This window comes from Triturus cristatus, chromosome 2_2 (assembly GCF_964204655.1).
Source record: "Triturus cristatus chromosome 2_2, aTriCri1.1, whole genome shotgun sequence".
Classification (NCBI taxonomy): Eukaryota; Metazoa; Chordata; class Amphibia; order Caudata; family Salamandridae; genus Triturus; species Triturus cristatus.
Genome location: NC_140582.1, coordinates 462,651,665 through 462,669,554, shown reverse-complemented (window position 1 = coordinate 462,669,554; position 17,890 = coordinate 462,651,665). Strand labels below are relative to the sequence as shown.

Genomic DNA, 17,890 nt, shown 5'->3' with positions numbered 1-17,890 from the left:
GTTTGACGGACAAGCCGTCTCCTCCAGCATACCGATGAAGTGTGGAGTCCCCCAGGGCTCCTCTTTAAGCCCTGCGCTTTTTAATATCTATATGAGGCCACTGGCTGAGGTAGTTCGTCCGTATGGAGTTAAGATCATTTCCTATGCGGACGACACACAGCTGGTGGTCTCCTTAGCGCAGGAAGCCCAACATTCTCCATCGGGGGGTCTAACCAAATGTCTGGAGGAGGTGAAGTCCTGGATGACGCTGTCCTCACTGAAGCTGAATGGGGACAAGACAGAGCTCATGTTGCTAGGCCCGGCTGACCCGACCCTCTTCAAGTCATTATGGCCCACCTGTCTAGGCCCCCCCCCGGCCCCAAAAGATAACATCAAAAGCCTAGGGGTGTGGCTGGACAAGAACCTCACCTTTAACACCCAGGCCACAAAGCTCTCCGCCACCTGCTTTGGACTTCTTCGGACATTGAAGAAGGTCCTACCCCTGCTCCCAATGGAGGCCAAACAAACAGCTATTCAGGGCTTAATACAATCACGCCTGGACTCAAACAACGTCCTTTACCTGGGAGCCCCAGAGTACTCTTTAAATAGGTTGCAACTGGTGCAGAACTGTGCGGCCCGCACCCTACTGCAAATCCCACGAAGAACCTCAGTCAGAGAGGCACTGACCAGCCTTCATTGGCTACCAGTGCGAAAAAGAGTGACCTTTAAGGCAATGTGCATTGCCCATCAGGCCTTCTGGGACTCGGGCCCAAAACTCTTGCGTAGCCTAGTCAGCCAATACCACCCTGGCCGTGAACTACGTTCCAGCCAGGCCTTCATGGCAACAATCCCCAGAATCAAGAGATCTAGAGCAGGTGGAAGAATGTTCACCCTCAACGCCTCAAAAATCTGGAACACCCTCCCCCCTCCCCTGAGATCTAACCCGAACCTTGCCTCTTTCCGCAAGCAATTAAAAACCCATCTATTCAAATCCCCGTAATCATCTCAGCCCCCCCATCTTCCTCCTAGTCTCTGATAGTCTCATTACACCCTTCTGGTTCCCTAGCGCTTGGACGCCTCAGGGCAGCAATCGCGCTGTATAAATGTATTTTCATTCATTCATTCAAAGACGATGCAATCTGGAGATATACATTCTTATCAGGGACACCTGGTGGGGCCAGGTCAGGTCAGGGTGTGCTCCCAGTAGAAGTAATCGGCGGAACGCAGGTGCCGGGATCTCCCTAGGGTCCACATGTGTCACATGTGTCTCATGTGGCTGTCCAGCAGACAGCCACTGAAGTTGTGCGGCTAAGAAGTATGCCTCAAAGGAGGGGGGGGGCCTCAATCCCCTCATGATCCATTAGCAATTACAATTTGGCCAAGGCTACGCGCCGGTGACTGGATCCCCAGATAAGCGTACAGAGAAGTGCATCAAGCTCCTTGAAAAAAGGAACAAGGCTGTATGATTGGGAGGTTTGTGAAGTAATGTAAGAAATGCAGCAGGACGATCATCTTCGCTTAGGCGACCTTGCCAATTGACGCCAGGGAAAGAGTACACTAAAATTGTATCTGGGATCGGATGCCCGCAAGAACCCTACAAAGATTCCCCTAATCGAGGTCGAGGGATGTATGGTAGAGGCGGATTCCCAGGTATCGAGGCGCATGGTAGTGCCAGGCTATTTGGGTGTCACCAAAGTACACCTCCCGCATCAGCTGCTCGGGGTGAAGGGGGTAGACTAGTGACATCGTTCGGTTAACCTGGATTCCAGCTTCAGTGGCGAATTCGGTCAGTATTACCCGGATGAGTGTGAGGTCTGCGGTTATATCGCAGAAGTTTAAAAGAACGTTGTCCACTTACAAGGACACTGCATGGGTCCTGTCTGCCAACGGAAAGCCCCACTCCCAGCCACCTGGGCGCAGCCGCACAACCAAGAGCTCCATGGCGAGGGTGAACAGGACGGGGTACAATAGACAACCCTGCCTCCTCCCGCACTGCACCGCGAAGATGGCTGAGATAAGGTGGCCCAGTCAGACCCGGGAGACCGAGCCAGAGTATGAGTTTGGTGTAGGCTAAGACCATGGGGCTTATCCCTATTTAGGTAAGTACACTAAATAAATATTGCCAGGTTAGAGTATCAAATGCCTTTTCCAGGTGAAGTATGAGGCAGGCAGCCCTGGGTAAGCGCACCATTACTTGATCCTGCACATGGAATGAACGTCGTATATTTTGGGAGGTGCATCGACTGGGGACAAATCCGTTCTGGTCCAGGTGCACAAATCCGTTCTGTTCCCGGTGCACTAACTCTGGCAGGACTTGGGAATAGCGGGCGGCAAGAATCTTGGCAAAGATCTTGTAGTCCGCTCTGAGGATTGCAGTGGGCTTGTAAATGTCTGGGGTCGCAGTCGTACTTTGGAATAAAGACCAAGAGGAATACGCAGAGGGAACCGGGAATCCAGACTGTAACAACACGGAAACAGAGCCACCGTCAAAAGAGACTTCAGCACCGCAGAGACCCACTTCCAGAGTGGCCCAGCTGTCCTGATTTTTGCACTCTCAACCAGAGAGACGGACATCTGCAAGGTCTTACAACAAACCATCCCAGCCGACCTAACCCCTCTGCACCCAAGTCCCCCAGCCTGGTTTTGTGAGAACCGACTGTGCTGCCTTGTCCCCAGGAACCTTGTGAACCGAGCCCCCATTGGGAGGTCCCGATTTTGTTCCCAAGTCCCCCCTCTGCAGCCTGTCTGTAGGTGGCCCCCCCTCTCTAGTTTGGTGTAGTGCGTAATACTACCCACCCAACCAGCACCTCTGCACCTGAACGCTCCAGAGCAGGTAAACCCTAGCTACTGGTGGTACTTTGGACCTTACCCCCCTGCCACCTTAAGTCCTGAAGGGGACCCCCGTAAACCTAGTACAAGTATACTGTATTTGTTTTTCTCTCATCACAAGAAAGCATTACACGTAAAGATTTAAGTGAACATTCTACTTATCTGTGAAAGTCAATATTTTAAAAAGCTACTTACTTATGAAGTTCTTGGTATTCAAATGTATATAAAAATACAAGTAATTTTTCTAAACTGGTCTCAGATTTATTCTTTGAGTGTGTGTCTCATTTATTGCCTCTGTGAGTACAACACATGCTTAGCACTACCCTCTGATAAGCCTAAGCTACTTGCCCACAGTACCACAAAAGAGAGCATTTAGTGTTCTAATTTTTGCCTCTATGAACCAATAAGGGTTGTCTGGACTCTCTGCACAATTTACTTCATTTTGGTGCACAATATAGAGCCAGCTTCTACACATGTGAAGTCTGGTTGTGTCAGTGGCTGTAACTGCCTCATTTGCACCTCAGTTTTATCAAAAGCGGAGCCTGTATCCGCATTGGATTCAGCTCCTGCTCCAGTGAGCTGGCTTTCTTAAACTATCATTAAGGCAGGTAGAAAGAAGACGGAGTCTTATCTATGAGACTCTGAGTTTCCTTGGATGCCTGTTATAAGAAATTAACATTTTCATAGGCTGGAGGTCTTTTTTGGGCAGTCTCTGACGAGCTGCAGTTCTTACGCATACTTTGGGGGATAATAATGATAATGATTATTATGATGAAAGGTATGCAGATAATGTGATCCCTAAAGGCTATGCAAGTAAATCTTGTTCAATATGCAGTTGGTATCAGATACTGCACTACTTACTGCGCAGCCAAAGACGCCATTTATTATTGAGATTATATCCGGTAAGAGGATGTGTTATTGGCCATTCAGTGATAGTTTGTCAGACCACATCAAGAGTGCTTTGGATAGCTACATTCTGTTCCAGTGGATTCAACGTCTGCTGCTAGGAAGTACAAACCTGTACTAACTGAACCATTTTTTTCTGTTGACTCGCACTGCTCTAAATAGGTTGATTAATAAACAAAACTTGACTTGGAAGTGGAAAAAAGTTGCTGTTACACTTGTTCTTCTACAGTCTAAGCTTCTGATGGATACTTCTAACCGCAGAGACCTCTTGGAATATCCCCAGGTGCCAGTTTGGAACCTGAGAATTATTTAGCAATTCCCCAGCATGTCGAAAGTTGTGCCGTGTCTCTCCACTGTGACTCTTAACTGCCCCAGAAGTGACGTAGCAGAGCAAAATATAAGCACCATCCTTGCCCACTGACATCAGTTCTTTCTTTCAGTGCTCTTTCGATGCAGATCTGGAAGTCCGATACCAACTTAATCAGTGTCCCAATGTCGGAGGCTGGCTTAGTATGTGGTGCACACTTATTTAAGTGAAGCATCTTGCACTAATCCAGGCAACCCTCATGGTGATTTTAGTGGTCTTAGACAACCATAGAAAGCTCTCTAAGTTGTAGCTGTGGAGAGCAACTTTCAGGCTTATCCAGAGGGAATGTTAGGCAGCTTATTTTACCAGTTCTAATCATGTAGTGTATGTTAAACGAAAAAGAGCCACACAGTGTATATATAAAAATATGTCTATATATTACATAACACTAACACATTGGTATATCTCCTACCCGGAGATATCAGCCCAAATGCACAATAGCACTTCAATTGCAAATAAGGTGAGTAGCACAAAATACAGTGGTCTCCAGGTGGAGACCAACCCATATACTAAAAACGTGGATTGCAAACTGCGACCGAAGTCGGGACTTGAACCATGAGACTCAGAGGAGCTGGGAACACAAGTACCCACCCACAGAGGCTGTGTGCAGAATGGAATGTTGCGGTTGTAGAGAAGGACCCTTCCCAGTGGACCCTGAAGAAACCCTGTGGAAGACAGAAGGTTGGAGAGTCACCCCACCTGTGGATACCTCAGGAACTAGGATACCAACACCAGGAAAGTCTGGTGCCTAGGTGCAAAGTGAAGTCGGAAAACGCCATAGACCACAATGGAGGACTTCAGGAAAGATGTCGCTGGAGAAGGCTATGCAAGAGTCCGGTGGAATCCAAGGGCCGATTCTTGAAGTGAAGAGCCTGCAGGCAGAGGGGACAGAGTCTATGCCAATCAGAGGTGACCAGTAGTCACGGAAGTGCAACGCCCACCGATGTTGTATGGTTCAGAAGAGTTGATGGTGCCCTTGTCGCTGCAGCTGTGGGGACCAGTTGATGCTGAAGAAGACCAGGAGCTGTGCACGAGTTGTCTCACTTCGGAAGTCGAGAACTAGGGGGTTGGGGTCCGGCGGGAGCACCAACAAGTCTTGGGAGCTGCAAGAGGCATGGAAAGCGAAGGAAGAACAACGTTCGGACCAGCAAGGTCCAAGGGACTCACCACAAGCAAGAGATCAGAGCAAGCCCCGAGCAAGCAGGGGAGTCCACTGGAGTAGGAGAAGACCCTCAAGAGGACCCACAGGCCAAAGGTACAGGAGCCGGAAGAGGACCTCGATTAGCTCACTAAAGATGAAGGCCCACGGTGTAGAGGATGCGGTGAGGATGCTGATATTGTTAGGTAGAGATACTGGAGGCTGGAGCTTCTTATAGCCCGAAGATCTCTGGAGTGCAGAGCCACCAAGCCTTGGCAACGGCAAGCCGCCGCAGTACACAGGGGTTTGGTCCCAGCGGTTCCAACGAGGGATACTGGCTTTAAAGTTGCAGATAGAACAGGTCAGGCCTCGAGGGAGTTGCATAACCACCACCTGTGTTGCTGATTCTTTTGAAGTCCATGGGACGCCAGGAGCAGCAGACAGGTCAGCTTTGTTGCAGTGCCTGCAGATGCAGAGTAGTGATTCCTTCACTGCAAGGGAGATTACTTCGGGTGTCCTTGATGCCCACAGGTCTGGAAGAAGCTCAGACAAAGACAACGAAGAAAACTTGCAGAACAGCAATACCAGGAGCATCAGCAGTCTTTCTTGATGCAATCTCAGTTCCAGGTGAAGTCCAAGTGTCCCAAAGGTCAAAGAGTGACATGGTTTCAGGCTTGAGTCTTGATCCACGACGAATTTGAGGACCCATCTACAAGTAAGCCCTCCCAGAGCAGGATAGGACAGAGGGGAGGATACGCCCATGTCCTTTGTCCAGGTTTGCACCAGAGCGGGAGCGAAGGGCTCCCTGAACTGGCTCAAACCGGAGTATGCTAGAATGGCACCAAATGTGCCCTTCAAAGCAGTCTGGTGGCTCTGGCAAGCGACCCCACCCCAGCCCAATACACTAATGTCCTGTCTGGGTGGTGGACACACCTCCCTGTGACAGGAAACCTATTGTTCTACCTTCCCCTGCTTGACCTCAGCTCAGCAGCAGGAGGGCAGAATCGTGTCTGGGGTCGGCAGCAGCACTAGCTTACTGGCAGACCCTGAAAGACTGTTACCAGGAGTACTAGGGGATTCCCAGGGGAGGCCCCCAGTGCATGGAATCATACCGCCAACACCAGTAACAGCATTGGGGTATGATTCCAACATGTTTGCTACTGCGTAATGACGGATGGCTGCTATATGTATCAAAATGGCTGACCACACTTACAAAGTCTGGAGAATTGTCTCCAGGGTTTGTAGTGGTGTCCTGCTCATTCAGTGGCACCCTCACTCTTCTAACCCAGCACCCTGTCTTCAGGATTGAAACGGCATGCCTTGGGGGAACTTATAGGTTTTAAGTGTAGTGACCTCAGATAATAGAAAGCTTGTATCTCTTGTAAGTGGTGCTAGCACCAACTTACACAGGCTGCAATGGCAGATGTGTAGTCTCAGTTTGAGTGCTCTCCCATGGGTGGCACAATACATGCTGCAGCCCATGGGAGGCCCCTGGTGTACCTATGCCCTGATTACCTTAGTACCATATACTAGGGACTTATAAGGGCACACCAGTAGCCAATTGTGGATGTACAGAAGTACTTGCCATAGTCAATTTAGGGAGGAAGCACAGTGACTGGGGTCTGGGTTAATGACACCAGCAGAAAGTGGGGGTAACCATGAAAGCAGATCCTACTTTCCTACATCTGACGACTCCAAAATGTTTACAGAGTGCTAGGAATCAATAGCCACACCAGAAACAACAGGTTTCAGAGACTGCAGAAAGCCGCTATCTGTCGCAGAACATTACAAGGTATGTGTGTGGTGCTTAGGCTCTGAGTTACCTTTTTGCACCTCCTGGCGATTCTGGACCAGGAGGCGAAACTCTACACCCAATAGCGGTCCCAGCCTTAAGGCCACTCACATGAAAAATCTAAGTTTTCCAGTAAGTCCAAGTTGAAGTTTCAACACAAGAAACACAAGTGAACCTCAACATCATCGCATTCCCCAACCAGTTTCAGCTTAATTTCCTCATGAAATTACTCAAGAACAATCAGTGGTTATATCCCCAGAATCTAGTCCATCATCTCTGTATGACTCTGGTACCAACAAGAGGATTTACACTTTTTTTTCATTCAGATTTTTTGGTTCTATTTTTGATTTTGAGTTTGAACTCTGGTGCAAGAAGTATCACACGACCCTCAAGACACTGATGACATTGCCGAAGAGGACAGATTGCTCACCCTCATTATCCTTACAAAATACCCGTATGCTAGACACATCTCCTGAAACAGAGCTAAATTCACAACTTGCTCCATCAAAAGTGCATTATTTATAGTGCTAGTTCGGAGGCACCTGAACTGTATTGAAGTTGCCTAGTTTAAAGACTAATTTATTTACCAAGTGTTTGTCTTGTATTACATTTCAAAGATGAGTTTACAAATCAAAAACGGACTTCGTATTTCAGGCTTGCATCATTTGATTATTATATAGCCTGATTTTAATTCTCTTTTCTTACAGAGTGATGGTCTTCCTGCCCTCGTGACTTTGAAAAAAGGTTTGGTTGCACTGGCTCGGCAGTGGATGAAGTTCATTGTGGTGACTCCAACTTTTAAAGGAGTTCGCTTACATAGACCTGTTCAACCACTTAAGCCTCCGGTTCCAGCAGTACAAGAGGATGAGGATGGACCTGGAGGTGGCTTACAGAGTGATACAAGTGCTGATGGGGCAGAATATGAGTTTGACGCAGGTATTACCATGTTCTCTAGGGACTATTTCCACATTTGCAGTAAATGTTTACTTAAAAGGTATTTGTTGGATAGTATGTCATTGGGATTCAGTATATACATGGGGGTATGTAGTACCTGCAGTCCAGCATTTTACCAGTTGATAATTTTTAGTAAATCTTCACTAACAGGAAATGTTGTAAGTGATCAAGAAAGTCAGGCTGATTATTAAAACCCAAGTTTGATCCAAACTGAAAGGTAGACGGTGTGGCTTGCTTGCTTCAGCTGTCCATTGTATATCTACAGCTATGTGTTGTGTATCAGTTAAGCCTCCTTGGGCTCGCCTGTTGATTTAGGAATTGTCTCTTGGCAAATTCTTACTGTTAAGATACCCGATAGTATTAGGCGATTATTTCACTACAGGAGTGCGCCAAAAATGCTAGGATGTCACTCTGTGCACCATGAACTCCATAACTGGCTAAATCCTGTGTATTCTGTATGCCCTTATGCATACTAGGTTTGGGTTATCATCTCCGCACCACCAAAAATAGAGGCTTAAGACCCTCTTTCAGTTTTCCTTGTGTGTTAAGTTTTTGCAGTGTTGGTTATCATTTAAATCTTTAGTTAGGGCAGGTCAAACCTAAATATTTTCACAAAAGCTCCTCTAGCTTAAGAAGACATTAAATCTCACATAAACCAGAATCCCAGAAAGCCAGGTCTTCAGCTTCTTGCAGACTTCAAGAAGTGAGGAGGAGGATCTTAATTGTAGCAGCAGGTCATTTCATGCCTTAGGAGCGATGTAGGAGAAGGCTCGACCGCCAGATCTTGTTCTCTGAATACATCAGATGTGTGCAATTGGGAGTGTGGATGAGCGGAGGTGTATGGAAGATTTGTGAAAGCAGATTCAATTGTTGAGGTATGCTGGACCAGTGTTGGGGGGTGCCTTGAAAGTGTGGGTGAGGAGTTTGAATTGTGCTTGTTGTGCCAGTGGAGCTCCTTCTGGTGTGGTGTGATGTGAGTGTGGATTGGGAGGTTGCGAGTGATTCTGTCCACAAAGTTCTGAATGGTTTGCAACCTTCTGGTGATTTTATTGTTGATCCCAACATAGAAGATGTTCCCATAGTCCAGCTTATTTGACTTTTCCGGGTGCTGATTTGGAGTCTTTTGAAAATTCTCCTCAGCATCTTCGGGGTATTAAAGCAAGAGACGGTGAGGGCATTGACTTAGGCGGTAATGGTGAATTTGCGGTTGGTGACGACCGAAAGGTTCTTGTAATGGGGGTAGGTGTTGGTCCTCATTTTGTTGACCACCAGATGGAGTCCCACTGTGAAGTTCTGTTCCCAAAGATCATGATTTTAGTCTTGTAGGTGAAGTGGCAGGCATCTGAGGTGTACAGAGCCAGGCTTTCTCACTGGGTCCTTACCACCAAGAAGAAGCAGGTCCATCGGAGTGTGTGTGGGCTTGAATTCCGATGTCATGTAAGATGGAGTGGGAGATCCTCTCAACCACTGCAGAGAGGTCCAGGAGGGTGCGAACAGCCATGTCTTCCCCGTCTAGAGTTGTACGGATGTCACCCATGGCAGCGATGAGGGCAGTTTCTATGCAGTGCTTGAGTCTTAAACTAGACTGAGTGGTGTTGAGTATTTGGTGGTCTTTGGGGTAAGCGGCGAGGCGTTTGTTGATAATTTTCTTACGACCTTGGCCAGGAATGGTAGCAGGCAGATCAGTCTGTGGTTTGCAAGCTTTGAAGAGTCCATGGAGGCTTTCTTCAGCAATGGGAGGACAGTTACGTGATTCCAAGGGTCTGGGAATGTCACAGAAGAGGTGGAGGCATTCAGAATGGATGTCTGCATAACGTTGATGGGTTTCAGACCTCTGGAGTAGGCATGGTGGGGGCAGGGGCCACCCACTAGGTAGTCTTCATGTGGGCAGTTGTTTCATCTGGGGTAATGATGAGCCATGTGGTTAGCATTGGTTCTTTAAAAACAGTCGGGATGCGTTTGGCAAGGTCTGTTGGGTCCGGTTGTGGGATAAAGTTGCTACAAATGGCAGTGTTTTTGTTGCTGTAGAATTGAGGGAGATTGTTGCAGAGGTCCTGCAAGGTGGTGATGGAGTTGGAGGTGGCTGCTGGTGAGTTGAAGTCCTTAATAATGGCGAAGATTTCTTTGTTTCTTTTGGTGCTAGTATCGATGCTCTCTGTCATAGCAGCATGTTTGATAGTCCGGATCATTTGGTGGGATTGCTCTTGGAAAATTTGAATGTGCTCCTATCTGCATTGTCCTGGCTCATTCTCAATTTGTGCTGCAGTTAATTGCAGTGGCATTTCAAAAGTCTGAGTTGCTTTGTGTACCAACTGGCCTGCGGTCTAGATTTAGTTGTGTTGCTTTGTTTGAAAGGGATGCAGGGAATTGACGTAGGTGGTGATCCAGTTGTTTACATTTCTGATGGTGTTCTGAGTTTCTTTAACTGTATTGTTCTTAATGCGGTTTGTTCACTACCAGGTATTCTATACATTTTATGACATTTATATGGCATCTGAGCAGAGAAATGCCTACACATAAACCACACATTTTCTGGGAGTTTCTCCTTGATACTCCGATCTAGCCACATAAGGTGGGCCGAGTTTACCCTTATTGAGACTTGTTTGCCTCTATAGCTTATTTTGTTTGAGCAGTGTGCATGCTGGGCTTCAACTCACTTGAATACTGTGTGCCCTCTCCTACAACTAACTTGGGAATTAATTTACATGCATGTAGGTGATAGTTTACCTCCTTAAATTACATTTAAAAACTGGGTCAAATCGCCCACTCGTTAAGGAGAACCTGTAAGAAACTGTAAGTTCGAGGCATATGAGCTGTAGATCATATGCTTAAGCATTTATCGCCATCTAGTGTTGGGGCCGGATGTTTGCACTTTGTTTTTGTTCGAAGAAGTCTTTCCAATCACAAGGTAGGTGACTCCTCCTTTCGGTGATAGTGCGCATAGGCATCGACTCCATCTTTAGATTGATGTGTATTGCTGCACTCCGGTTCGGCACCGTTTCTCGCAATCCATACCCTTCACGGTATTGTTATCGACCGCAATTCCCCATTCGTCGCGGATCGTCTCAACTGTAAAATCTTGGATCAGAAAACTCGTGGAAGGCCGTCGGGCCTACCTGCGCCGTCCGCTCTAGCAGTCGATGGAACGGACTCCATCCAAGTTATGTCCCGGGTGTCGTGCTACATTTCCACGCACGACTTGAACAAAGTGTGCATTGTCTGTCTGTCCCTGGAATACGCCGAGAAAGACTGCGAAGCGTGCCGATAGTTCCGATCGAAAACTACTCTCCATCATCGTCGGGCTCGATGTCACGAGATGCAATAGCAAAGCAGCTCTGCACCGGACATCTTCGTCGCCGAGTCCAACTCCGATCATCATGCCCAAGGATCTGAAGAAGAGGAAGAACAATTCTCTGTGTCCAAGGACGATTCAGACATCGAAGAAGAGGAGCAAGTTACTCCGGGTCAGCGTACCATGAATAAAGACAACCCCTTGACCCCCCCCCCCCAACTGAAGACAAAGGCTTTGGTCCCTCCTTTGCCTTCGGGCCAGGGTCGGCACCGACAAAAGGTTTCCGACGCCCCGCCTTCGGGCTCGGTTCCAAAACATAAAGAAAAGCCTTCCGGTTTGGGCTCGAGCCGAACCCAGCTCGGTGCTACCCCAACACCGAGGCACCAGTCCAAGCCGACACCACCGGCGCCGAAAGGCTCGGAGCCGAAACCTTTGGCGCTGCAACAGGCAACCACGAATAAAGAGACTCCATTGAAAGAGCCTCAGTCCGATCACTTCATTTCGGATCCGAAACAGAAAAAGTTGGTGATTCACCCTGATACAGGGCATATTCAGGCCATTATGCCCAAAAAGAGGAAATTAGACCTACCAGAGGACTACCACATTCCTCTAAAGAAGTAGTGTGGGTACTAACCCTTCGCTTTACATCACACCTATTTCTCCTATTAATCCTAATTTACTTATTTTACCTGAAAATTCACCACCACCAACAACTTCACCTCACCCACAAGATAATGAGGATGGGGATGACAATCAAGATCCCCCACAGGACACTGATGCTTGGCAGGACTATCACACTGATCCAGATCAAGATAATGATCCAGATGTGTGTACCCCTCCAGACCCTCCCCACCAGATGATAACATTGGGTATGTTGAGCTCCTTAATAGGGCTGCTCAGTATCACGGGGTGGAGTTACATTCAGACATTGGAGCAGAATTCCCTCTTGAGACCCTTCGCTCCTCTCACTGAGTCACTCATACATTGCCTATGCTCAAAGGCATGTTAAAACACACTGAGGACATTTTCAAAGACCCTGTCAGGGCAAGAATTATTACCCACCGACCCTACATACATAAAAGGCCAGTTACCTTTAGACTTCTTGTAGTATCAAATGCTCACAAGAGAGCCAGTTCCCAAACATCAGGTGAAGCTCCTCCTCCAGACAAGGAGTCCAAGCTCATTGACGCCTCAGGCAAAAGAGTAGCATCTGAAAGAAACACGTTAGTTAGATTCCTCACCTTAGAATATCCCCAGGCGTCAGACTGGATCCGGAAGATTTTTCGTCAGCAATACCCCTTGCGCGTCGCTAGGCGTCGTCTGCGGCTCCGCGTCCGTCGTCGGCGTCGTGCGCCGGGATGACGTCGTCGGAGTACTTAGACGCCGCCCTCGCGCGCTGACGTCAGTTCTTCTTTTTTCCGCGCCAGTAAGCGCAGATCCGGGAGAGCTACCCCTTTTAGTCTTTTTTGACTAAATCTTTTTGATCATTTTTGATCCTTGTCTGTCGACATCTGGTGCCGGTAGGATGCCTGGGTTCAAGGCTTGCGAAGATTGTCATCGACTGATGTCGGTGACCGATCACCACCGCCGGTGCCTCTACTGCTTAGGCCTCGACCACGACGCGGAGTCGTGCAACGACTGTCAGGCCCTGACTTCGAAGGCTAGGCGGGAGCGGTCCCGCAAGCTTCTCGAGCTTCGCCACTCGGCTCCGCGTCGTGCGCGATCCCGGTCCAGGAGGAGGTCCAAGGATCGCTCGCGGAGCCCTAGCCGACGCCACCATCGATCGTCGGGCTCCAAGTCGTCGGGTAAGTCCAAACACTCTAAGAAGTCCAAGCGGCGACATCGCTCTTCGGACTCCCCTCGCCGGTCGCGCGACTCGGCCGAGGGTCCAAGTGGTTCCACCCCCGCGGCTCCGGCGGAGCCGCAGGTGCCGCGTCCGCCCCCATACCTTCCGGTCCCTGGGGCTGACGCGGCGCCGGCGGAGATCAGTGCCTTCCTCTCGGCCATGAGGAGCCTGGCCCCGCCGTCGACGCCCGCTGGCGCGCCTTCGGGCCCCGCGGACTCGACTGGGCGACCTCGCGTGCCGGCGGCTCCGGCCCCGGCGCCGTCGACGACTCCGGTCTCGACGCCGCAGGTCCCCGCGGGGCCCTTGCCTGGGCCCCAGTCGACGCCGGTTGACCTTGTCACTCCTCCACCGGCGCCGACGCCTGAACCACCGACGCCGTCACCGGCGCCACCGACGCCGATGCCTGTGACGCCGACGCCCCGGTTTAGCCCTCATCCGGACCCGACGCCGGCACGGCGTCCGCCGACGCCGCATCCGACGCCGCTTGAGTCCTACCATCTCTACAGTCCGGTTCCGATCATTCCTCCTGTTTATCAGGAATCGGAAGAAGGGGGCGACTGGGAGGGGTTCGAGGACCCTCTGGCTGTTCAGTCACAGCTTTCTCAGGACTGGGCAGATGAACTGGGGGAGGCCAGCGGGCTGGACACCTCGCCAGACGCTGGATTCACTTCTCCTCCGACCGTGGCTTCGGAGGAGGGTGCAGCATTTTCTGTGGTGCTGCGCAAGGCGGCTGAGGCCCTTGGGCTCGAGTTGCCTGCCGTGGCTGTGAGGACCAACATCCTCACTGAGGTGCTTCAAACCTCAGCAAGCTCCACTGAGCCTCTGCTGCCGTTCAACGAGGCCCTCACTGACGTTCTGCAGGGCACCTGGTCCAAGCCCTCCACAGTTCCTCCTGTGGATAGGAACGTTGCCAGGCGCCACCGCCCTGCTCCGGGCGACCCCAGTTTCCTGTCCCAACACCCCACCCCCGAGAGTCTGGTTATCTAGGCCTCTACTTCCCAATCCTCCTTCCCGACCGCTCCGCCGGACCGGGATTCCAAGAGACTCGAGCAGTTTGGCAAGAAACTGTTCTCGTCCCTTAGTTTGGGCCTGCGGTCCTTAAATACCGCCTGTCTCTTGGACCGTTATTCCCATTCTCTGTGGGATACGGTGGAGGACGTGCTGCCCCTGTGTCCGGAGGAGGTCCGGACGCGTCTTACCCAGGCTTTGGCCGATGGGAGGGATGCAGCACGGCACGCCATAAGATGTGGGCTTGACACCACGGACTCGCTAGGTCGGGCGATTTCCACCACGGTGGCGCTCCGCCGCCACGCCTGGATGCGGTCCACGTCATTTTCCGGGGATGTCCAGAACACCCTCATGGACATGCCCTTTGATGGCACTCGCCTGTTTGGTGAGAAGGCGGACAGTGCGCTGAACCGCTTTAAGGACTCCCGGGCTACGGCCAAGTCCTTGGGCCTCTCGGCTCCGCGGGCGCACACCTCCGCTTTTCGCCCCTTTCGTGGCCAAGGAAGGGGCGCCTCCTCACGTCCGCAAAGCCACCAGCCGCAGAACCAACCTGCGCGCGGTCGCGGACGTGGCTTCCGCCGTGGCGGAAATGGAGGCCGACGTGGTCAGCCCACATCCACCCCGGCAGCATCCGCCTCAAAGCCTTCCTAGTCCGAGCTTTCAGGCCCATACCACGCCAGTGGGCGGCAGAGTTCGCCATCACCTGCTCCACTGGCGGTCCATAACATCGGACAGGTGGGTGCTGCAAATCGTCCGAAGGGGCTACTCCCTCCCCTTCGAGACGACCCCTCCAGCCATGCCACCGCAGCACCACCGTATCTCGGGGGATCATTTGGATCTTCTCCGCGAGGAAGTTTCGGCTCTCTTGGCCAAGGGGGCCGTCGAGCGCGTTCCGAGTCCAGAAGTAGGTCGTGGTTGTTATTCCCACTACTTTCTGGTTCCCAAGAAGGGCAAGGGGGGCCTGCGCCCTATCTTGGACCTCCGGAACGTCAATGCCTTCCTCCGAAAGGAAAGGTTCAAGATGCTAACGTTGGCTCAGGTTTTAGCTGCCCTAGACCCTGGAGACTGGATGGTAGCGTTGGACTTGCAGGACGCATATTTCCATATCCCCGTCCTGCCGGCCCACCGGCGTTACCTGCGGTTCACGGTGGGCCAAGAGCACTTTCAGTTTACCGTGCTCCCCTTCGGCCTCACCAGTGCCCCTCGGGTGTTCACAAAAGTGATGGCGGTGGTCGCAGCTCATCTGCGCAGATCAGGGGTCCCAGTCTTCCCCTATCTCGACGACTGGTTGTTGAAGGCGGGCTCGCCCCAGGCAGTCGTCTCCCACCTCCAGACTACGGCGGATCTCCTGCATTTGCTGGGGTTTTCCATCAACGTGCCGAAGTCACACTTGAGTCCCTCTCAGAAGCTCCTCTTCATCGGAGCGGTTCTCGATTCGGCGCAGTTCCGGGTCCATCCACCGGAACAGCGGGTCCGGGATATACAGGCCCTGATTCCCATCTTTCGGCCTCTATCCCGGGTTTCGGTCAGGCTAGTGTTGCGGCTTCTGGGGCTGATGGCCTCCTGCATCCTACTAGTGCATCACGCCAGGCGGCGCATGCGGGCTCTGCAGTGGGACCTGAAGTTTCAGTGGGCCCAGCATCACGGCAACCTGTCCGACCATGTCTTGATCTCGGAGGGTACTGCACAGCAGTTGCAGTGGTGGCTCACGGACCGCGAGTGGGTCAAGGGCAAGAGCCTCTCCCTTCCCCAACCGGAGCATGTCGTAGTGACGGATGCGTCCCTCCTGGGATGGGGTGGCCATATGGGAGAGGCGGAGATCAGAGGCCTCTGGTCTCCGGCGGAGTCTCGTCTCCACATCAACCTGTTGGAGTTGAGAGCGATCCGGCTTGCACTGAAAGCCTTCCTTCCCTCTGTCAGGGGAAGTGTCGTGCAGGTGTTCACGGACAACACCACCACCATGTGGTACTGCAACAAACAGGGCGGGGTGGGGTCGTGGACCCTTTGTCAGGAGGCTCTGCGCCTCTGGACATGGCTGGAACACCAGGGCGTCACCCTGGTGGTTCAACATCTGGCGGGCTCTCTGAACGCCAGAGCAGACGAACTCAGCCGCCGGTGCATGATGGATCACGAATGGCGTCTGAACTCCGAAGTGGTGCAAGGTCTCTTTCAGCAGTGGGGAGAGCCTTGGTTAGATCTATTCGCCACCGAAGAGAACGCGCAATGTCAGCAGTTCTGCGCGTTGGAATTTCCAAGGCGGCACTCGCTCGGCGACGCTTTTCGTCACGAGTGGAGTTGCGGTCTGTTGTACGCCTTTCCGCCTATACCACTTCTGCCCAGAGTGCTGAAGAAGATCAGGCGCGACCGGGCCCAAGTCATCTTGGTGGCTCCGGATTGGGCACGAAGATACTGGTATCCCGAGCTACTCAGTCTGTTGACCGATCCCCCGATACGTCTGCCCCTTCGGGAGGATCTTCTGTCGCAGCAGCAGGTGACGGTCCTCCACCCGAACCTGTCCAGCCTCCACCTCCATGCGTGGAGATTGAGCGGCGGCAGTTGATGCCATTTGACTTGCCTCCTGAAGTCTGTGATATCATTCTGGCAGCCAGGCGTCCCTCCACGAAGTCGGTATACGCCTGCCGGTGGAACAAATTTGTGGCATGGTGCACAGCAAAGGCTGTGGATCCCCTTTCCGCCCCTCTTTCTGAGGTTCTCCTCTTCCTTCTTTCTCTGGCCCGGCAGGGCTCTGCCCTGGGCACCCTGAAAGGTTATCTTGCTGCCATCTCCGCCTTCTTGCGGCTTCCTGATCAGCCTTCTCTTTTCAAGTCCCCTGTGGTTACACGCTTTCTCAAAGGCATTACACACACGTTCCCTCCTGTCCCTTTTGTAATGCCTCAGTGGGACTTGAATCTGGTTTTGACATTCCTGATGTGCGCTCCCTTCGAGCCTCTTCACAATTGCCCTCTTCGTCTTCTAACTCTAAAGACTGCTTTTCTGGTAGCCATCACCTCGGCTAGACGGGTGAGTGAGCTCCAGGCTTTATCTTCAAAGCCTCCTTTTCTATCTGTTCATCCGGACAAGGTTGTCCTTCGGCCTCGTCCCTCCTTTCTTCCTAAAGTGGTGACTCCATTTCACCTTGGGCAGTCTGTCACCTTGCCCACCTTCTCCGCATCCTTCCAAAGAGGAAGAGAGGCTCCACCGTCTGGACCCAAAACGTGCGCTCTCCTTTTATCTGGACCGCACAAAACAGTTCCGGGTGGACGACCAGCTTTTTGTTGGGTACGTGGGCGCTAAGAAGGGGAAAGCTGTGCACAAACGAACCATCTCTCGGTGGGTCGTTTTGTGTATAAAAATCTGCTATTCCTTGGCTAAAAAAGGCCCTCCTGTTGGGCTGCGCGCCCATTCTACTCGGGCCACGGCGGCTACTACTGCCTTGGGACGGGGAGTCCCTTTGCAGGACATCTGTCAGGCGGCGACGTGGGCTTCGCTACACACGTTTGCCAGGCATTATTGCCTTGACAGCCAAGTCCGGAGGGATGGCTTCTTTGGCCGTTCTGTCCTCCAGGACTTTCTGGTGTGATCTTGGTTCGCAGACCCACCACCGGGGATGGTATTGCTTGGGTATCTATTCTAAGGTGAGGAATCTAACTAACGTGTTTCTTTCAGATGAACAAGTTACTAACCTTCGGTAACGATGTATCTGTAAGAAACATTAGTTAGTTAGATTCCTCACCGACCCACCCATCCTCCCCGTTCTGCGAACTGACATCTAGGGTTAA

General features: G+C 51.4%; 1 protein-coding gene across 12 annotated transcripts in view; it reads left to right on the top strand.

Annotated features, from left to right (window-relative positions):
* Positions 1-17,890, top strand: part of BLTP1 (bridge-like lipid transfer protein family member 1) — a 1,988,102-nt gene that overhangs the window by 802,485 nt on the left and 1,167,727 nt on the right. For all 12 annotated transcript variants that reach the window (XM_085641559.1, XM_085641555.1, XM_085641564.1 and 9 more), the window contains one exon: positions 7,719-7,947. In XM_085641559.1, coding sequence (XP_085497685.1) covers positions 7,719-7,947 — 229 coding nt within the window. The remainder of the gene's footprint in view (positions 1-7,718; positions 7,948-17,890) is intronic.